Below are 23,032 nucleotides of genomic sequence, written 5' to 3' on the forward strand. Positions count from 1 at the left end.
ATAAGGTCAAGAAACCCACAGCAACTTCCGGTGGAAAGTTCAAATTAAGGTCAAAGGAATTACGAATCAAATTCCTGCTTCCGCTATGCCTTAAATGTAATTTTATATATATATATTTTCGCCTATTAAAAAACATTCGCCAGCAAATAAAAGAGTAGGACGTATTTTTGATTAGCCGCAAACTTCAATGTTCGCATTTATTTTGAAATTGACACAATCAACTTCCGGTTTTAGCGATGTGATTCCTGGAAACTTGCAGGTGATCGTTGCTGCGCGTGCGTAAACGATGATTCAGATCTCGGAATAAATGCGTCTTTCCGTTATAATTCCTCTGACCCTATAAATACAAACCTGATATGACGGATAAAAGAAGTTCCCCTCTTCCAAACTGCCTCGCTTAAAGTGTCACCTGTCGTTAAAGAAATAAAACCATAATTCAGGAATGAATGAAATAAAATTAACAAGGTCTTACTCTAACGGGAAACTGGTAACTTTATCCTAATTGTTATCACACTACTTATTTAATATTGCTTCTGAATAAAGTGCAGTTGTCCATGTCATATATAAAGGAAGACAGAAAATATTTATCCTTATGTGTGTTTTAGGGGTGGATGTTTCTTCTGTGACTTCAGTCTGCCCCATCATAATTTCAACATATAGCATTTTTTAAAAAGTTTAGAATATCATCATTGGCACTTTGTGCTTTTAGCCTACAAACACACACTCACACTATATATATATATATATATATATATATATATATATATATATATATATATATATATATATAGGTATATTTACATAAAACTCTTCCTCCTCCACCGCCGGCGGTCTCTCCCCTTTTTCATCCAAGCTCGGGTCCTCTACCAGAGGCCTGGGATCTTGAGGGTTCTGCGCAGTATCTTTGCTGTTCCTAGAACTGCCCTCTTCTGGACGCGAAATATCTGATGTATTTCCAGGGATCCGCGTTAACCACTCTTCAAGTTTGGGGATCACCCAATGACCACGGGCACCACTGATGCCTTGACCTTACAGGTTTTCTCCAGCTCTTCTTTGAGCCCCTGGTATTTCTCTAGTTTTTCATGTTCTTTTTTCCTGATGTTGCAGTCACTTGGCATTGCTATGTCAACCACAACGGCTTTCCTCCACAATGTCCAGTTGGTTCGCCATTACCGTTTGGTCCGTCTGTATCTGGAAATCCCATAGGATCTTGGCTCGGTAATTTGCTACCATCTCTGGAGGTGTTTCCCACTTTTATCTTAGGGTTTCCAGCCTATACTCTGCACAGATGGTCCTCTACACCACTCCAGCCACTTGGTTATGGCGCTCCATGTAAGCTTTCCCTGCCAGCCTCTTGCACCCTGCAGTTATGTGCTGGATTGTCTCTGGAGCCTCTTTGCACAGTCTGCACCTGGGGTTTTGTCTGGTGTGGTAGATCTGGGCCTTTATCGCTCTGGTGATGAGTGCCTCTATGCTGTCTTTCAGTCCAGCTTTGTCTAGCCATTGATAGGATGTCCTGATATCCTCCACTTTGGTTATGTTTTAGTTGTACATCCTGTATAGGGGCTTATCCTCCCATGATGGAACCACCAGCACGTCATCTTCTGTTCCTCATTATCTAAAACATTCATTGAGCACATCATCTGTTGGAGCCTTTTCCTTACTCACTAGTCCTCTGCCTTCTTCCTTGCGGCTAGCGTACAGTCTCAGGGTGCTGGATTTGGTTGGGAGCTTTAGTGTCTTAACACCTGTGGCCTCTATCTCCTCCTTTGGCCAGCTTATTATTCCTTCAAGGTATCTGATTACTGGCAGAGGATTGCTATTTATTGCCCAAGACTTATTCTTGTCATTGAGATGGTTCCTTAGGACCTGCCTTACTTGTTGGAGGTATTTGGCTGTAGCCACTTTCCTTGTTACCTCTTCGAGGTTGCCATTTGCTTGTGGGATTCCAAGGTACTTATAGCTGTTCTGAATGTCTGCTATTGTTTCTTCTGGGAAGGAGACCCCCTCTGTGTGGACTACCTTCCTCTCTTAGTCACCATCCGACCACACTTCTTTAGTCCGAATGACATCCCAATGTCTGTGCTGTAGATCTGGGTGGTATGGATCAGTGAGTCGATGTCTCGCTCATTCTTAGCGTACAACTTGATGTCATCCATGTAGAGGAGGTGACTGATGGCGGCCCCGTTCCTGAGTCGGTATCCGTAGCCAGTCTTGTTGATTATTTGGCTGAGGGGGTTCAGGCCTATGCAGAACAGCAGTGGGGACAGCACATCTCCTTGGTATATGCCACATTTGATGGAGACTTGTGCAGGTGTCTTCCCACTGGCCTCAAGGGTGGCTTTCCACAACCTCATTAAGTTTGCAATGAAGGCTCTTAGAGTTCTGTTGATGTTGTTTAGCTCCAAACCATCGATGATCCAAGTGTGTGGCATTGCGTTGAAGGCTTTCTTATAATCAATTCAGACAATGTTTAGGTTAGTGTTTCAGGTTTTGCAGCTACCAGGAGCTGATGTTTGCACCTCTGGTATATTTACCGATTCTCATCTGAGCTGTGCTCATGTATTGATCCATGTGCCTGCTTTTCTTATCTGCTATGATCCTGGACATGAGCTTCCACGTCGTGGAGAGGCAGGTTATTGGCCGATAGTTGGATGGGACTGTACCCTTTGAGGGATCCCTCAGGTATATCCCTGAGGGATATATATATATATATATATATATATATATATATATATATATATATATATATATATATATATATATATATATATATATATATATATATATATATAGCATTTCTGGACTTAGATCTCTCATATTTATCCAGGTATCTGTTGAAGCAAAAGCTGTCGTGGTTAAAATGAACAAGGGCATTACAGATGCTGTTACCTTCCAGACTCTACAGTTCTTTCCTGAGGCCTTGGTATTTTTCCATTTTCTTCTTTTATTTTTTGTGTGATGTTTCCATCATTTGGGACTGGCCACATTGATCACTATGGCTGTCCTCTGCCGCTTATCAATGATCACAATGTCTGGTCGGTTAGTTGGCTGCAACCATTTTGTCTGTTTGTGTCTGGAAGTCCCACAGGGTCAGGGTTATTGGTTGCTGCCATTTTGACCTGGGGGTATCAAGTTTCTATTCTACACATATGTTTCTCTACACTATACCAGCCATCTGCTTATGATGTTCCATGTATTGTTCTCCTGAAAGGATCTTACACCCTGCTGTGAGATGGTGGATTGTTTCTGGGGCAAAGTCTGCACCTGGGATCTTGTCTGCTATGGTAGATCTGGGTCTCTATTGCTCCGGTGCTCAAGGCTTGCTCCTACGCTGCCATGATCAGTGCTTCCATGCTGTGCTTCAGCTGGCCCTATCTAGCCATTGGTAGGATTTTTTCATATCGGCCACTTCAGCTAGCTGTCGGTGGTACATACCATGCAGGTTTTTTTATTTTCCTCTCTTGATGGTTCCTCCAGTTCTTTCATTTGTGGCTTCCACTGTCTGAGACATTTACTAATCCCTTCATCCCTTGTGGCCTTTTGGGATGGAATCCACCTTGCATTGTGATTAGCGTTTGAGTTTTAACATCAGTGGCCTGAATTTCCTCTTTAGGTAAACTTCTCATCATTACAGGTATTTGGCTGTTGCAGCTTTCCTTGTGCCATCTCGGTGGTTGCCATCTCCCCAGACCACCATACCCCCTTGACCGCCCCCAACATCTCCTCCAATTCTTTCTAGGGAGAACCCAAGGTGTTCAACGGGCCAACCCAGAGGCAGTTTGTCCTACCTAGTGCAGTAACAATACTGCCTTTTAAACAAATTATAAAGTTCCAGTGCCAATATCAGAAGTGGGTAGAATGCCAAAAAATTTACTCCAGTAAAAGTAGCACTACTTCAGCATACTTCCACTCGACTAAAAGTAAAAAGTAGCTGTATAATAAAGTACTCAACTAAGAAAGGTTAAAAAGTACTTGTAAGAAAAGCTACTCAAGTAAGCTAAGTAAATGGATTACTGAATGACATAAATCAGACATATCACAATATAAAGTTATTTACATTTTTTTGTTCTTAAATACCAAAATCTAGTAAATAATACAAGTTTAAAAATATTTGAAAAATAAATTATGCAGAAAAAACATCTCAAATATTTTTTTGACAAATAATATATGAAACCATGTTTTAAAGTATATAAAGAATGCATGACAGAACAGTGTACTCTACCTCCGGTGGTATAATCCATTTTAAGGATATAATCAAGGATAAAGTATGATAAAAGTAACACTAAAATTAAAAAGCTTGCATGCAAAAGAGAATACTCACCTTAGGGAAACTTTAATCCCCCACCTGACACCTGCTTATGTTGATCTATTTATAGAAATAGCCAAAACACAGTCACATGGTGTTTCATCCACATGCCTTTCAAAATGGGGCTTTAAAATTTCTAAAACAGGTTTCAAAATAATTTTTTCACAAATACTTTTGTTTTATAGCGGTTTAAACAAATAAAATGAGATACCACCTGACATGTGTGACTTTGCGGTAGTAATGCAACAGCAGGTATTCATTTTTAGCCACACCCCCTAATTAGAAACTAGAGGCTCAGACCTTTCCAAGGAGCTGTCAGAGGTAATTGTGCGGCCATTTCAGATGTAACTGGCATGTGTTACAATATGCTTTCTATGTTATTATTTTCTAAAAGTTTGGTGATATTGTGTGTTCAATGGTAAATTTCAATTAAACAGTGGCTTAATTTTAGGAGCAAAGGCTTTGCCTTATGTAGAAGGTCTCCAATTATATAAATCAGCATATTGGTTTGGCAAGATTCCCTTTTATGAGTGGAAAACATTTATTTTGTGCATAATTTAGCCACTTTTGGCACCACTGCACCAAAATCACATTTCCGCCTAGCACACTGCTCACTAAAACTTTTGTAGAACAAACATGCTTCAACTTATTCAGTCCAAATTTGCTTGAGTTACAATCAAGATGTGGATCTGTAAAGTTTGAGGGTTCATCCAGAGTTTCAAAGGGGTTTCATCCTGTTTTGCAGTGTTTATTTTGGAAAACCATTTGGCAAGGCTAAATATCATATAAAATGTAATTCTTTCTTTGTTTAATCACCTATAAATCAGACAAGGTGACATGTAAAATTGTGGTTCCACCTGAAAAATATTCCTCAATACCTTCCTGTAGTACAAATAGAAGCAATTGCATTTCCAATTTATAGTTTGGGAGCTGTAGTTGCTTTAATTCACACATGTCATTTCAGGCAGAATTTGCACCTGTTACTTACCGTAACTGTTTGCCAGTGTCTGGTACATTCTAGTTTTTAGATATGGGTCTTTTTTCAGTAAAGTTACTTGCAGGGGGTGGAATACCCAAAGATTTTACCTAAGAGTAGCAATAATTCAACGCTTAACTACGCAGCAGGCAGCTGTTTATCAACCACTAACACATCTGCTCCTAATCTCCCCTAATTAGTAATTTTAACACTTGTTCCAAGGATTGTGCTCAGAAATCCCAACCCTCTATTATCTTTAAAGCAATCCAATAAAAAAGGCTCCGCTGGAAGTTTCCCAGTAAACCGCAGGTTTGACCAATAATTCGCTGATATTTCGCCTACCCAATTAGTCGTGAACATAGACTCAATAATGGGATTTGTTTCCTTCAATATAATTGATATTCATGAAAAAGCAGGAGGAAACTAATAAAAAAAAAATCAGGTAGAGATTAAACAAAGCGCTGCATCAAAAAGCCTCTATTGCAGGTAATATCTAGAGTGTTATCAACCTTAAGAAGTTTATCAAAGCACTGCCTCAGTTATATAACCTGTAACTCAGCAGTTGCTTAATCATACTGCAAACAAGCATTTTTATACATATTTAACAGATGGCTTACTCAGCCTGGTTCATGCAGTGCCTGTTTTGTTGTTGGATTTATGAACCAATCAAACTAATGAGCTCTTTGTTTTTCTTTCCAATTTCTCTTAATACAGTGTCTATGTGATAACCTGTGTGTCTCTCTTGGTATGAGCCAATGGCAGCTATTACGATCATTAGCTGTTGATACCACAGTTTTAGTTTACAGCAGTAATTTGTTGAAATTAGATAATAGAAGTGGACGCACCATATAATTACAGAACATTATTCTAATGAATAAAAGGGTGAAACATACTGAAAATGTATGCAGTGATGTTACAAGTCAAAGAAAATCATTTAAATATTATTTATAAAAGTCTAATAACAATGTTTCACATATTGGAGAGCTGTTGAACATACCCATAAGTTCAGTTTGAAATAAATCAAAATGCAGGGAGAATGATTTATTGATTAATTTGCTGAGCATGTATGAAAAAAATATTGTTTTGAATATGCTGTAGACAATTTCACCAAATAAAATATAAAGATTGGCAATGCTTGTTATTTCTAAAGCTTGATGAAGCAATCAAAAATGGAAGGTTTAGAAGCTAAAACTTTCAGATCTATATGAAGGTTTAGTTAAAATAATGCACGATAGATTAAAGGCTTAGAATAAATGAAAATAGCCGTTATAAGTGCTAAATTAAATTCTTTCTTTCTTTTCTTTCCTTTAACAACATGTAATAGGCTGTTAATTTTATCTACCTATCAATATAGTTTGATCCTGTCGCATAAAAGTCTTACGAGAATTAATTGAACTGAATGGAATCTAAGTCACGCTGTCATACTGTCATCTGCTGGTGATTTCTTATCATAACCTTTTAAATGCAATCATTTTTATAGCATTTATTTTTTCTTTCCTTTAAAAGTTACTCACTTGAAGAAAGCTCTTCTGAATCATCGTTGCATGTCAAATAAATTACAAGATCATTGTTAATTGATTTACTCTAGATATTCACCTCACCAAGTAAAACTCATACACTGTATAGATCTAGTAGAATCTGATAAATGTTTATTTTAACCATTTATTCTGATCCCCTTTGGTTATGGCTTAGAGGAAAAAAATTCTGTTTCTCATATTAAAAAAAACTGTTATAAAAAAGATCAATAATATAGAAGTTTTACAACGGAATTGTCAGCCTGGCTATTTTTATCTTCTTCCTGATCATACTCTATAGTCTTAATGGAGGTTAGCTGACCAAGCAAAAGCAGCAATACTATTAAAACCCAATTTTGATACTTCTTGTATTGATGAAAGGTTTAGTCCTGCTGGAAGATTAAATCATCTCTATAAAACTTGCCGGCAGAGTTAGGTATTTAGTGATAGACTGCTGCAGTCACTTTTTACTCAGTAAAATAGAGTGAACCAACATGAATATGACACCGCTCCCCAAATTACTACTGATTGGAAACCAGGCCTAAGAAATTTGGTTTCTTTGCCTCTTCTCTCCTCCTTTAGTCTGGAAATGATTTCAAAATAGGATTCAACTTTCTATTTCATCCAAAAGGAACGTGGCCTTCTGAGGACTACTTGAGGCCTTTTATCTTTTTATTCCCATTCACACATGGTGTCTCTGATTTAGTGATAGCGTAAAACAAGGGGTCTAATAGTTAAAAGGTCCTGCAGTGGACTTTATTTCACAATCTTCTCAAGGCTGCAGTCATTTTATTTGCCTGTGTAAACATTTTTCACCACATGTTTTTCCTTCCACTTTATTTTCCATTAATAGATTGTGGAATATCTGCAGAACAACTGTTGAGATAGCAGTCTTCCTCACGAAGAGATAACCAGAGGCGTAGCCAGAAATTTTTTATATGGGTTGCCAGGCAATAACCAGCCTTTGCTGACAAATAGACGCATATATTTAAACATTCGTAATTTCTACATAAATGGTACATTGGATAAAACTCTTTTAGTTTTGAGTTCTGGGGCGTGAATCTTTTCCATTGTCATTACTTACCTACTTGTATCAATAAACATTCTGCAGAAAATTATTATTTACAAGCACTAATATCTACATAAATTGATTATTTGATAAGTTTTTATTTCAATTTTTATTTATCTTAGATTTCACTGAACACTCCTAGATGACTTGCAGGGACACATAATTTTCTCTTTACCCCATATAACACCAAATCTAGTTCTAAAAAGAGCACAAATTCTGTATCTATCATTTTTGATGTCAGTATAGTGATGTATATAATAAACCGCAAAAAATTTAAATGTTCTGAATATTCCACTTGAGAGGATTGCTGCTGTCACCATCTATATTAGAGGGGATACAAATGGTAGGGGTGGCCACAGGCAGCCCCGTAACCAGCATTGATCCGTATTTTCCCTTTTTTTATTATTATTATTTTTTTAATTTAGAGAAATGTCAAAATATATGATGAAAACTGTTCTGATTGTTCTTTGACTTGTGTAAAGATCAGCATGCATTCTCATTTGTTTAAAAAAAACAATAAAGTCCACAATGATATATTATTGCAAGTCATTTGATTCATTTAGTAGGCCATGCACATGCATGGTGATGATGGTGACGATAATAACATTGATAACAACAACAACAATAATATAGTATAATGATGATAATAATAATCATAATAATAATCATAATAATTCATTCACTCACATACTCTAATTTTGTGAGTTCTGGAATTGTTACAATAAACATGTTCATATTCACCTCCTTGATGGGCTTGTGTTAAACTCTTTATTCACATTTCCAAAATATATTTTAAAAAGTCACCATATTAGGATGTTTTTTTGTCAAGTAAGATTTATCGCAATATTTGACCTCAGTATTTCAAGAATCCTGGTTACGGCCCTGGCCACAGGGGTGGCCAATGATTGTCTAAGGGTGGCCAGGCCCCCCATCCAGCTCCACCCCTGGAGATAATAATTTTTGAAATGTTAAATGTATTATTATTTTTATTATTTTAGTTTCAATCATTGAATCGACACATTAAAACAAATAAAATGTCCTGCTATTAGATGATTGAAGTGGACTTGTATCCTCAAGTATTCCCTTGTTTGGGTGCTTTCCACCATCATCAGAACAAAAGTGAAGCTTTTACTTTCATGATAAATGGTAAATAAATGTCCAGAGGCGTCAGTGGTTGGGGTTTAGACCTGCCACTCAGTGAGAAATGAATGAGATTTGTTGCAGATGGAATCCCGTCTGTTGATAGGCTGTTTTTTCCGTCTGTCAATCTGAAAGCCAGAGGGGAGGAGAGGTCAGCGCAGCTAGCAGCCACTGAAGATTGCTCACCAAAACAGAAGCAGGGAGTCAGCAAAGTTCACCAAAACTCTTAGTTTGACTAGAATATCTGTGTGGTGACCTTAAAAATAACGGGATGAGCTCAAATACAACACCGGTAAGCCCCAGCCTGTTTACCTTTGACCTGTCAGCTGTTAGCTGTAAAGAACCGTTAGCATGTTAGCTGGATTAGCTTATCTGTTAGATGCTAAGCTAACGCAGTTTGTTTACAGCCTCCATTGTTCCAAACAACAACACCAAACTCCAGCCCTTCCTTAGATTCTTTTCCAGTTGTTTATCACTTCTAGCCTCTTATTATGATGTTATACTGACAAAGCTAGTCAACTGTTTCAACTTTATGAATTATAGTTTACTTAGGGCTGCAGAGTTTAGTGGTAAATCTGCAGTTACAAATCACAGGTGGGGCAATAAAACATCTCTTTAACATCAGCTTCCTGTAATCAGTTTGAAATATTTCAGGAGGGTTAAGATTTCGAGGCAGAAAAGCTTTTCCTAGTATTTTTCTATTTATTTTTAATATCCGTCAATTGTCCCACAGTGGGGATATTTGTCCTCTCTTGCATAGAGACCCAAATTAATTACAAATGATATTAGTGCTGAAACAATTAATCGCATTAATCGATTATTGAAATAATCGTCAACTCATTTAGTAATCGATTAATCGTTGACTGTAGTATAGACTCTAAAATGTGCCTTTAGCTGGCAGAGCGACCCACTTAACACAGAAATGATACCAAAATTGTAAAAAGAAAAAAAAAAGTGTAAATATTTTGTATTTAAAATAAAAATCTTTTTGTCTGTTAAAATACTCTACCCAGAACTCCTCAAGTGGAAAAAAGCTTTATTGTCACTTGGGTTAATTTTGTTTTTGCTATTCGATTAATAATTGATTAATAAAAAAATAATCAACAGATTAATTAATTTGCAAAATAATCATTAGTTGCAGCTCTATTATATATATATATATATATATATATATATATATATATATATATATATATATCAGATATAAACTGTAGTCCTATCTGAATATGGATTAAGCTTAGAGCTGACTGTAATTTCTGAACAGCTGTTAAAGTAACTTTAAAGGTGAAATATTAAATTGATCCAAGGGAAGAATCTCTTCTGTCAGCGTATATTATAATACATTAAGACATTAAGTATTGCACTCCAAAAACTGATCTAAATAAAATATACTGAATTCTCTACAGCATCTTGTGAAAGTTAGCCCACTCTTTCTACCATCAGACTTCTCTTAGTTTTACTCATCCCTAAGATTATTCAGATAAACGATTCTAATGCCATCCTCTTTGAATCCAAAGTGTTTCCACACCGCAGCTGCCATGTTCAGGTTTGCTTGCTACTCCTCAGTCCTCTGGCTCTCATACCACACTCAGTATGCTAAGGAAACCCTTAGAGTGAGGGAAATAAACATGCATGCAAATGTAAATTATTGATCACATTTAGCTTTATCATGCCATTCATTTATTTATTTTTTATTGTGACAGTCCTAATGGTCCCCTTAGCATTTATAACATAGGCACAGCCTCACATATCAGTCACCATTAGGGTGCTATCTGTTTGATTACTTAATAGCAGGGTGTCCAAGTCTTATCCAAGAGTGCTTGTAGGCATGTCATTTATTCATTAATCCTATCAAACAATTAATGGGTCAGCTTTTATTTCCTTATTATCTACTTTTCTTTGGCGGATTATTAGGCACTATTATTAATGTTATTGCTGGATCAGATTTATGTAATATCTAGCAGTCTTTGTCTGATTAGTGTAGAAATAACAGCCCTAAATTCTTACTGCAGAATTTTATTTATACTTTAAAAAATGACTTTAAAGTTGGTAAAGAACTGTCTAATGGAATACAGTAAAAAAAAAAAAAAAAAAGGAAAATAATCCAAAATCATAGTTCTTCAGCTTTTATTTTATTTCTCTTAATCTTTCTTCCTTCTCGGTCTTTGATTCTGGGCTGCAGACTATCGGGGAGTTTTTCCTCACCCTCAGTGAGATGGGTTTCACAGAGCAGCAGATCCAGGCAGCTGTCCAGGCAGGATACCTTTCTGTGACAGAAGCTGCTGAATGGTAAGAAAAGAACAAACAAAAAACTGATGTAAAGCTTTCAATATCTATCTCCAGTGGTTTACACATGTCTGCATGAACAGGCTCTTACAGGGTCAGTTTCCACGACACACATTGGTTAAGCAGTCCTCCCAGTCATCGGATACTGCTCTTTCTGCTTTTAACCCGCCCAGAGACGGCGCCGGCGGCTCTGCTCCGCCTGCATCTCCTAGTGATGGCAGAGGTACAGCAGCACCTCGGTAATAACAGTGGATTGGTTAGGTTGTGGATATATTAAGTTTTTCCTTTTTTTTTATCAGCTTGTCCTTCGTCTGTCCTGAGGCTGTCCAACCCTGCCGCTCATCCTCCTGATCCTCCTCCTGTTGAGTCACGGATCAAACAAGACAAGAGTGACTTTGAGGAGAAAGAAAGACAACGTGTTGCCCAGGAAGTCTTAGCCGAGAAGAGGCAAAAGAAGCAGGTCAGACCGAGGACGGCCGCCATGTGCGTGTCCTTCTGTTGCTAACTTTTTAAGAAAATGTTTTTGTGATGCCAGGAGCGTGAGATGGTTTTAAAACGGATAGCTGAGGATCGGAAGACGTTGCAGCAGAAGAGCCACACCAGCTCTGCCGCGGACCAATCACCTACGAGCTGTGGCGAAGGGCAGAAACTTGGAGGAAAGATTCAGACGAATGTTGACAACAACTGTATCCTGATGGTGAGACAACAGAGCTTCACTTCCATACGTGTGACCTGAAGTTTTTACTTCAGATTTTAAAGATGGTTTATTCGCCGTGTTTCTTCAGATCCGGCTGCCATCCGGTGAGTCGATGCGTGAGCGCTTCTCGGCCGACGCCTCGCTGCGCAGCGTCGTGGAGCACATCAGCGGCCGCCACCCCTCCCTGCCCTCCTTTACCCTCCTTCAGGGTTTCCCCAGAAAACGCTTTGGCGAGGCAGAGCTTGCGTGTTCGCTGCGTTCCCTGGGCCTCACTCCAAACGCTGCTCTCTGTATTCAGACCACCCCTCCGGAAACGCCTCAGGACCAACCCAGTCCAGCGGTTCCCCCGCCAGAACCTCCAAACGAGTCGCCTCCATGCATTCTTCCTCAACCACAGGTTCCAGTTCCAGAGGAGGCAGAGATGCTAAATCCTGCTTTAATCCATCATCTACCAAACAATCTGTGGGAGGAGGCTGTGAATTACGCAGGGGTACCTAGAGCAGTTCCTCCAGGGTTTGGACCTTCTCATTTCTGGGGTACGTTTCAAGCTTAAACTAGTTGTTTTATAAAGATGTGTTTAAATTTTTACATGCACTCAACCTTGACCTGATTTCATATTAAATGCTTGTAAAGATGCATTTGAGCCATTCCTTCTCAATGTAATAAATTAACAAGGGCAAGTTTTAAAAGGAAAGAACAGGGTGTAAAGGTTTGGATTTTATTGAGTTACATTGATTGCTACAGAGATACTTCCAATAAAAAGACTTAGTGAGTTCTTCGCTCTGCACTGCAAAGCTGCAACAAAAAAAAAGCAAAATATGTGTTTCTGTTTCATTCCTGCTCTTTGGCAGGTCGGGGCCAAAGATTGGTTGCTGGGAACCCAGAGGATCCTGGTTTGGAGGCTGATGAGGAACCAGAAGTAGGGGGAGAACTACCTAACATTCCAAACGGTACTGTTCCTGCTGTCTGCAGGCGCTGCAGATGACTGACCAACACTTTTTACTTTTGTTTTTCACCTGCTCTCTGTCCTCACACTCTTTTCTTTTCCATTTGATCCTGAAAGCATTATTGTTTTACAGTAGAAGCTTCTCTGTAAAATCTACGATTGTGGAGCAGGTTTGGAAAAGCTTAGTATTAACTAGTGATGGTGAGATGAAGCCTCATGAGGCATTGAACAGTTTGGAAAAAAATTTTCAATGATCCTCACAGTTCATGAAGTTTCATGTGAACATGTCACCACCTACTGGTGGAGTGCAGAACTACAGTTAGTAATGTAAACAGATTTTTTGCAATTGTTTTTCTTGTATTTTTGTTTTCCCCATTTAAGTTCCTTCTAAATTGTTAATGATTGGTGCGTATAATTAAATATATATATATATATATATATATATATATATATATATATATATATATATATATATATATATATATATATATATATATATATTTTTTTTTTTTTTTTTTTTTAAGTATAATGTCTTAGAAGAGAAAAATCACAGTTTTTCTGTCATTTTAGTGAAATAAGCTCAAGCAGACAGTGAAAGTGCTTTTGCACATTGGGCGACGATGAGCAAAATGAAAGGTGTTAGTCATTTTTATTCAAACATTATAGTTCTTCCACAATTTTTGGTTTTAATCTGATTGGAATTTAAGTTTTCAACCAATCTTTTGGCTAAACCAACCAATCCGATTTGGCAGTGTTTTACCCAATCTATAATTATACTAGAGCAAACCAATACAAATTAGCCACATTAGCCAAAATAGTTCAGCTTTATTGCAACTTTTAGAAGTCTAAAGTGGGTCTTGAATCAACAACCTCAGTCATGTTGCAACTGTTAGCAGTGGCTTTGCTTGCTTAGATTTTGATCGTTAAATTGTTTGATCTAACTAAAAAAGTTTTAACCTACTAGATTGGTTGTTTTTCCATCCAATCTATTCGTAGAATCTATCCACTCTATCCAACTGACAGCAACTCTCCTACAAACTACCACATCTTGAATGAATACTGAGGTTATTTAAATGCCTGTCGAAGTTCTTGCACAGTCTGAACCACTTCCTAAAGCAGTCACATGGTATCATGGTAGAGAGTCTTCAAACATGATCAATTTTGGCCCCACCCTTAAATGAATCACGCCTCGACACACTTCTGGGAAATACCCCCTCCATTACTTGATACACGCCTCGAAGCCTCGGCTCATCTCATAACATCACTAGTATTAGCAAAAGGAAGTGAATACCCCCATGTATCAGTACTACTCTGAACTGAGGCCAGTCATATTCCCTGCTCATGTGGTTGTGGTATAGTATCCTGAATGTAAAGGTTCGGCAGAGTTTTAGGCAGTTTACTCAGAATCAGCCAGTAATTTTGCTCATCAGAGGTCCTTTATCTTTTTCTGCACAGCCAGTTTGCATGCTTAAAGAGATTTTATACAGAACCAAGTGTGAAGCTTAAGCTTACAGCTGTGTCACCTTCACAGGAATGCCCAGGCTGCCTTTCTTCCCGGAGAACAGGATCCGAGCAGGGTTTGAACCTGCACACTATTGGCCGGACCAAGGCAATCGACTCAGGTGGGCTCCCGACAGGACACCACAAAGCTGTTTACGTTCAACTTACACAGCATTACAGCTGACTTGAAAGATTATCCACAACTGAAACCAGCCACACACACACACACACACAGACACATCCTAGTTGGAACCTTGCACTGATTTCTGTTGACTTCCATTCATTTAACTCCTTTTTATGGACTAATCCAAACCCTTACCCTAAACCTAATCCACCACTTAGCTCTAAACCTAACCACAGCAACCCCTCAAAATACAGAAACTGCTCCACTTTACTATGTAATGTTTCATTCAGCTGCAAGCACAAATACGCCTCCTCAGAGACAGTCACGCTTAATCCCGTTCATACATAAGCACCCATGCTTACAGCTAAACCAATCGCCATTAGCTGCACTTTATGTACAAACTACATGCTACATTTCTGAGTGCATGTTTTTATCTAAGGGTGTTTTACATTTCCTACAATGGTTTCTAATCATGTTCTTTGCTGTCATGTCTTCCCTCTAAAGGCCAATTTATGCTTCCAATGCATAGCCTCTGCAAAAGTCAAATCTGTCACTGTGCGCGACCATGCCCCCATGCAGAGGTTCCGCAACCGTTGTTGCACGCCTCAAAAAAATATTCCTAAAATACACATCGGACGCTCGCAAACCTGCGCAGACCTCAAGCTGAACTGCGCAGACAAAGAGCAGCTGTGATTGGTCCTTGGTATACCTTTCCGGCTGTCTGTGCGGTCGTCCTTCTCGATTCGGTGCTGGGGTACGCCATTTTTAAAAACTGAGGAACAACTACAACGACAAAAGGTTAATCGAGGAGGTTTGTTCCATTAGCAGAACCTGTTCCTCTTCGATGTCGAACGACCCTAGATCTATCTCCGTTACCGCGATATCTTGCAGATGCGCCATTGTTGTTTTGGAAGAGAAACACACTCACCGGTGCAAAAAACAACTTTATTGTCCATTTTAAATTAATCATTAAAAATATACAGTGTATGTATTTATAACTGTAATGATATATATAAAACAAGGAGGTTTTTGGTTTATTACTGCTGTATGGAGGCTGTTCTTTCACCACACAGCATGTTTTAGAGTTTGTGTAGCGTTACACCAACTAAAGATTAAACGATTGGTGAATAACTCGGAGCACTTGGTTTGCATCCAAGAAGTTAGAGGTATATATTCCTTTACATTCTCCTCTCAATGATCTAAAACTCTGAATCTGTTTTATATCATCTCATGTTTACTAATAGCTTTTCTTATTGGTTTCAAGATGCCAGTCATTTTTATTAGTCTCATTAGGATAACAAAAAGCTACATTTTATTTTTTAGTACAAAACTGTACAAATTTGTTCACAAAAGGGTTTTAATTTATTATACTTATTTTGATAATGAGGGCTTTATAAAATTTTCTTAATAAAGAAGCCCTGGTGTGTTTGTGTGTTTTTAGAGACGCTCCGGAGGAGGATCTAGCTGACCCCGAGGAGGTGGCGGGTCCAGAGGCGCCGGTAGCAGCAGGCCAGGCTGCAGTGGAGCGTCTTCAAAGAGCTGCACAGCAAGAGGACCACAGCCCCCCTCAGGGACACCCTTCACCGCCTAAAAGACCCTTCAGGACACCAAACGTGCCATCCCTATGTGCCTTGGCCACCCGTGCAACTGTCCACCTCATGACTGGTGGGATGTTTTCAGAGCAATATGCTCTAAAAGCCTCCCTTTGTGTGGTTTTAACCTAAAAAGTAACAAAAAAAACAATGCTTCTTGTTTCTGCAGCTCCCAGTATGCAGTACAGCAGTAGTCTGGCTGGCCTGACCCCACAGCTCGCAGAGCTTCTGCTCAACCACATGTCCAAAGAGAGGCTGCTTCGTCCGCGCACCCTGGAGCTGTTCTTCGGCTGCCAGTTACAGAAATTAGTCCTAAACTGCTACCCTTACTCCACCAACGAGCTCCTGCGGCAATTAAGAGCGTTCACAGCACTAAAGCATCTTAGTCTGGTCAACTCCCCTCTCATCACAGGTAAAAGCTGCAGAAATGTTTATCTTTAACGTTCAGCCAGTCGGATCTTCTCTGCTAATCTTATGATCTGGTTTTGTTCAGATTCTGGTCTTTCAGTTCTGCCCAGTCTGGTGAAACTCCAGTCACTTAACCTGGCGTCCTGTAGCAAACTGACGGACTCCTGTCTGCAGTATATCACAGGTTAGTGGGGTTTCATGTTCCAGGTATTGAAAAATGAGCCCCACACTTAGAATGGAGGCTTATTACAGTTTAGGATTGCCTTGCTAAAGCCTTCATGTCCTTTTTCACATTTTGTTCAATGAAAATCATAAACTGTGTATTTTATTTTGCTTACATGTTAGAGAGCAGTGCAACTAATCACCTCTAGAAGTCACCAAATTAGTCCAGTTGTTATTAATCCAGCTGTCCTGAAAAGGACTCAAACATTTGATAGATTTTGGCTAAATCGCACATTTTAGATTATAACCATTTCCTCAGCTTTGAACATTTCACTGAGCTGTGAGACGCGGTCATCCACTTGAACTTGAGGAGAGCTTCATTTCGAGATGAGAGTCTGATTCTGATTTGAGCAGCGGTAGAAAAGCTAATAACCTTTTCCCACTGGCCGAAAAACCTGTTTAAACCCGGGAACAGTCGGCTTTTAGTGGCAGTGGGAACAACTCACTGACGCGTGTCTAACCGGGTCAAACTACTCGCCAACTATCGTTAAAATCGCATTGGCTCTGATCTGCATGCAGTGGGAACACCTGCTAAATTATGTGATGACATTGAATGCACGTATGTCACACCATTGCGCCAGTCACGTGTTGAAAACAAGCCCATACAAGTCTGCTTGTATTCTAAAAACATGTCACAGCACTGGCAAGATAGAGATTTGTGTTCTCCTGATGATCTGCGGAGAAGAGGAGATTTGTCTTGAGGTTTCAGGCACCGTTTGAGTACACTCTGGCTCCCGTCCATGTTGCTCTCCATTATTTACTTCACAGATTTCCGTGGCAATGTCGACATCGGCAACGCACACCCAGCGTGATGCAGTCATCAGGCACAGTGGTCCTGCAGTATGCAATCAGCGGGTCAGACTCAGCTATTTGGTCAAATGGGAAAAGAGCCGAAAGCCGATTGTTAGCCGGTCAACCTGGTGTTGAAAAGCCCAGGTTTTCAGTGTGAAAATGGCTTAAGATAACGGTGGATGAGCTGCTCAGAGCTCATGACTGGACTGTTATTAGTCATAGGAGAATGGAAAGAAGCAATTATTGGAAAAAAAAGCTATAGAATACCTCTCTAAATTAGATAAGACCAGAGTCGATCACAGTTACGTTCTACATAACATAACATAATAAGTGTGATTGATCGTATATGCACACTTTTGCAAGGCACATTAATAATAGTTATGCATTATTATAGCATATGATGCCTTGGTTCACCTGTGATTTCTCGTCCTGAAGGTTTGAAGAGCCTGTGTCTCCTGTCCCTGGATCAGACCAAAGTGACCGATGCTGGGATGGTTCAGTACCTGCGTTCTGCTCCTTCTTGTCTCTCTCAGCTCAGTCTGAACCAGACAGCAGTGACTGAAGCCACTCTAGCTGTGCTCCCCACCTGTGTGCCACAGCTGCGACTACTCAGCATCAAGCAGTCGAAGGCACTTCAGCTTATTTCAGCCTAACAGTGTTTATCCTAAGCGTCGATTCCACGTGTTTTTTTCCCTTCATCTTCTGTGGGGTGTTTTCAGGTGAAAGATATTTCCGCCCTAGCAGAGCTGTCCAGTTTGCAGACGTTGAATGTTGATGGGACGGGTGTGACTGAGGCATCTCTGGAGAGCATCTCCACCCACCCCGCCCTGTCTTCTCTGGGTTTAGGAGGAATCGCTGTAAAAGATGGGAATCACGCTCTGAAAATTATTTCAGGTTTGCTAGATTTATGAGATGTTACATGGCAACTAGTGAAATGAGAGAAACACAATGACTTATTTCCACTTTTTCTTCCAGGTCTGAAGTTGACTCACCTCACCCTCCCTGGACGGCACACCGTGACAGACGAGGGGCTGCTATTCCTGTGTAGGCTGACTCTGCTGTCACAGCTGGACCTGAAGGACTACACAAAGGTCACAGACCAAGGAGTCAGCCAGTTAGCCTCCATGACCAGGTCACCCTCTCACCTCATGCATGTCGGCATCCGCTGCTAGACGAAATGTGCATTCTGACTGGAACGGCGTGAACATTTTTCTGCAGGTTGAGGAAGCTTTCTCTGAGCAACACTCAGGTGACAGACGCAGGGCTTCCCTCTCTGCGTGGCCTGCTGGAGCTGCAGGAGCTGTGTTTGGACCGAACAGCGGTGACCAGCCGCGGAGTGGCTGAGCTCATTACCTGCCTGCCTCAGCTTCAGGTAACCCAACTGCTAACATCTGAGTAGCCGCAGGTTGTTGTTTTGCCGCTCAGGCTCTAATGTTGCTTCAGATAAAATCTGACCAAAGAGGAACGGATACAGAAATCAGATGAGCATAAACAGATGGTGGGATATGTTAGGAAAACAAAATATTTTTATTATGTTACAGCCATAAACTTTTAAATATTTAATCAGGATTTTATGTGTTGCAAAACAACAAGACGTAGAGTATCTGCCTGGGTCATTTAACGCCGCTATGCTTCAATAAGCTTCCCATTCTAGCTCTGGTCGTCATCCTGCTGGAAGGACTTTACATTCCATTTCCTATCAACTTTAACTAGCTTATCTGCTGAAGTAAATTCTCCTAAGAGCATGATACTGCCATTGCCGTGTTTTCAGTAGGTCAACATTAAGGGTTTTTCAGGTGGAGATTTACCTTTAGTATACCAGTCTGGACAAACCTCTGATAAGGCTTTCTTTCAATCATACGTTTCTTCTCATCACGCTTTCAGAATCAGGTTTTTCTCAACAGATTCTCCTACCTGAGCTGCGTGTCTCTCTGCAGCTCTTCAATTTACCGTGACCACACAGGTGTAGACTTGGTTCATTTATTTTTAGGTCTAATTCTGAGTCTATAGACTTAGACAAATTTTGACATTTTTTATACACAGAGTGCATACAAAATGAAATTTCGTTTTTTACAGCTGTCATGACATTTCCATTTCTTAAAGTGATTACGGTAGTTGTATATCATTGGGAGAAAAAACATGGTTAAAAAAATGCATTGATATGGAACGTTTGATACAGAGACTGTGACATGATTTAGTTTTTTTTTCAACATTTGCCTTTTTTTACGATTGATTGGAGTAGGTTTTATTCGGGGTTGTCAGAGTAAAAGAGGCTGAATACAAATTCAAACCCTCCCTTTTACTTTTCTGTTCATAACATCGATGTCATCTGGTTTCCTTCTTTCCTAATGATGCACAATTTTGCCTTGGATCTCATGATAAATCCGGATAAAATGACTCAAAGGCAGGCAGGAGTGTGAGGAATTAGAGGTACTAAAAGGGAGCATAGAAGATATTTAGAACATCTTGAGGACAGTCAGCATCCATTTTATTCATTTGAAGACAGTTCATTGCCCTTTAAAAAAACACAGCACCTCTCTGATTAGGCACCTCTGGTTGGGTCAGATAGTTACGTATTATTTACCTCCTCTAGTTAGCTATGAAGTGTCCACCCACATCTTTCAAAAGTTGCACTTTCAAGGCATTTTGTGTGTTAAACAGACATTGCTACCGTTTGTTTATATATATATTTGTTTCCCTTTTCTTATTTTTCTATAAAAAGGAGAAAAAAAAAAGCAAAAATGGGGGGTTTAAACTAAACTAAACTATTTCTATCGCAGTTCTGTTTGACTCCTTTTATTAACTTTTTATCTGCTAAAAAAACTTCAATGAATTAGCATTTTTAAGCTTATTGCCCTTCTACCTTTTTTTAAGTGAATTCTTCAAAGTTTGAGATTAAATTTCAGTCTGAAATTACCTTTGCTCTCTACTGAAAAGTCCTTTGGATGAAAGTTGCATTCTCTGACTTATTTCAATGGTCGTTTCCTGTTTTTCAGGTTTTGGGGTTGGCCAGCACACAGGTGGGAGATTCTGTAGTAAGGAGGGGTCTGATCCACTGTCATCAACTGGTTAAAATCAATCTCAGCCGCACACGCATCACGGACCAAGGTACAGCTGCACATGTAGCTGATTTGACAAAAAAAAAGACATGATCTGCGTTTGCCGAGATCTAAACCACAGTGTCTTCCTACCCCTGCAGGTCTGAAGCACCTGAAAGACATGCGTCTGGCTCAGGTCAACCTGGATGGGACCGGCGTCAGTCTCACGGGCATTGCCAACCTCCTCTCCTTGACCAACATCGGCAGCATCCGGGCCTCTAACATCCGCACTATTCCGCTGGATGAGGTCTCTGATGAGGACTGAAACACATTTTTATTTGGACAAAATGAATTCAGACAGACCAGAGCCTCTGAAACATGCTGCCACCAGGACCAACTGGAAACAGCATGAAGTAAAACACTCCTCCAACTTGCACTGTCTCAACTCCAGCTAGTGCCGCTCTTCTGACAATCATACACACCAAGTTAAAAATCTAGGAAGAATGGTTTAGAGTTTTGCAGAGAATTTCAGGTTTCAATCAGTAATTAACTTCCAGATTCGTTAGGCTAACCGCTCTCCATGTGGTTAGCAACCTGTGGCTATTTTCTCCACACTGGGTCCTTATAACTGTATTCAGAACGATAAATTGATCATTAGTAAATAACAGCTATTAGTTATGTTATTAGTTGCTAGTTACTAGTTGCTGGACATTAACATGGTAAAGGTTGACTAGTGTGACACCAAAGCAGATTTCCGGCCTCTTTAAACGGCTCCACTCCTAAAGCATCAGATGTTCATGAGGTCGTTCTTATATGAGCCTTTAAACCAACATCATGTATTGATTGGATAATTAATACAGGGGTAACAGCAGCGCACCACCAGTGATTTTCCTGAGGGAAATTTGAACCAGGGTTTCCAGCCATACTAGAGAAGTCCGACAAACTACTATTATATTTTTTTGGGTCGTGGTGAAGAAAAGAAAATTAATTTTGATTCCCAACTTTATTCTATATCTCTGATTCTTTCTTTCTTGTCCCTCTGTGCTTCATTATATCCTTGTTCCTCATGTCCTTCCTTTCTTTATGTACTGCTTTGTTTGTTTTTTTGCCAGGGCCATTCTTTTCTCCCTTGTTTCCCGTTTCCCCCTTTTTGCTTACAAATGTCCTTTCTTTTCTGTTTCAAGACTTAGGTTGAACTTCATTGTTTTATATTTTAATATAAACCTAAAGCACTGAGAACGCTACAAAGTTGAGCCTGGGAAAATACAGCGGAACCCTTATTCTGAGAACAGAACTCACCAAGCTTTTGCAGTTGGTTGTTGAGAAATGAATGTGAAACGAAAAATGGAGGAGCTACAGCGGATTAAAACATAGATTTTGTTTTTTTAAATGCCTTTTATTTTGCACAACCACCTTCCTTCCATTCTAGTAGAAAACAAATCGGTGATGCACTGCTTCCTATCTTTTTGTGTAACAACCTTCCAATCCAAACATGAGGGTGATTTCAAGGTTTAGTAAATAACATTTGCATAAACCCATCTATAGGGGACTGCTTTGTCAGGTTGAGACCTAATAATCTGGATTAAAACTTATTTAAAACACCAAAATAGTTATCTTCTGCTTGGTAAAATATTTCCTACATAGAACTGTTTTGAAGAACCTCAGTTCCAAAATTCTGAGCTATCCCTTTAAATTAAAGCTTCTGCTTCATAACTAATCAGTTTAGGAAGTTTACTCTCGTATATAGTTGATTATTTTTGTGCAAATGGCTTAAACATGATAGCTTGAACAGGAATGCAGGTCAAGCACCAAACAGCATGCAGTGTTTTGGAAAGCTGAACTTTTTATTCAAAATGGCTGCAGGGTGTTTTCAAATGATGCAAAGGCACATTGTTTAAATTTCAAATCTTCTGCATCCCCGCAGGTAAATTGTCACAGTAGGCTTTAATATACAGTGCCTTGCAAAAGTAGTGTTCAGTTTTCATACTCAACATGCTCATATTAAACAAGCTGGCAGAACCATGTGGGACGTTAGTGGGATGATGGAGCCTATGGTAACTTGACAATGGAGTGGAGGCTCACCCATCAGAACACAAACCTTAACTGGACTGAAGGAATGGTTTAGCTAGAGGTATATTCATAGTATAGACTGGATACCCTTAAATTAAAAGGCTAAGATGCTCCATAGAGATAAAATGGTTAAACCCTAGCTTCCTGCTGAAGCATGATCCCAGTGGCTCTGTCCCTTAATGCCAAGAAATACCACAATTGAGTGTCAAGTTGTTGAAAGTTCAGTCATTTCATTCTCAGAACCCAAACAAACTTGCTGTAATTTCCATTGTTGCATTAGTTTATGCTCCAAGGTTATGACCTTGATAAAGACCCTTTAGAAGCATAAATAATAAAGACTTAAATCGAG

The 23,032-nt window shown here is 39.4% G+C and overlaps 1 protein-coding gene across 2 annotated transcripts; it reads left to right on the plus strand.

The window, feature by feature from the left end:
* Positions 1 to 9,129: 9,129 nt before the first annotated feature.
* si:ch73-173p19.1 lies at positions 9,130 to 23,031 on the plus strand. 2 transcript variants are annotated; one of them, XM_038297983.1, is made up of 17 exons: positions 9,130 to 9,300; positions 11,191 to 11,297; positions 11,378 to 11,517; positions 11,591 to 11,754; positions 11,830 to 11,991; positions 12,080 to 12,527; positions 12,843 to 12,941; positions 14,469 to 14,559; positions 16,003 to 16,226; positions 16,323 to 16,565; positions 16,647 to 16,745; positions 18,011 to 18,204; positions 18,295 to 18,469; positions 18,551 to 18,707; positions 18,794 to 18,947; positions 20,572 to 20,683; positions 20,775 to 23,031. In XM_038297983.1, exons 1-17 carry the CDS (start codon positions 9,280 to 9,282, stop codon positions 20,936 to 20,938), a joined length of 2,754 nt encoding a protein of 917 aa, XP_038153911.1. In that variant the 5' UTR covers positions 9,130 to 9,279; the 3' UTR covers positions 20,939 to 23,031. The 2 variants fall into 2 exon arrangements, with proteins under 2 accessions (XP_038153911.1, XP_038153912.1); XM_038297984.1 differs by having other exon boundaries at positions 11,594 to 11,754.
* Position 23,032: the final 1 nt, after the last annotated feature.

The sequence above is a fragment of the Cyprinodon tularosa genome, unplaced genomic scaffold (assembly GCF_016077235.1).
Source record: "Cyprinodon tularosa strain WSP-4 unplaced genomic scaffold, ASM1607723v1 ctg4, whole genome shotgun sequence".
NCBI classification, from domain to species: Eukaryota; Metazoa; Chordata; class Actinopteri; order Cyprinodontiformes; family Cyprinodontidae; genus Cyprinodon; species Cyprinodon tularosa.

Coding starts and splice junctions, on each gene's coding strand:
- si:ch73-173p19.1 (XM_038297983.1), top strand. CDS start 9,280: ATGAGCTCAAATACAACACCG. Junction 16,566..16,646: donor CAACTCCCCTCTCATCACAG/GTAAAAGCTGCA, acceptor GGTTTTGTTCAG/ATTCTGGTCTTTCAGTTCTG. Junction 18,708..18,793: donor CAGTTAGCCTCCATGACCAG/GTCACCCTCTCA, acceptor ATTTTTCTGCAG/GTTGAGGAAGCTTTCTCTGA.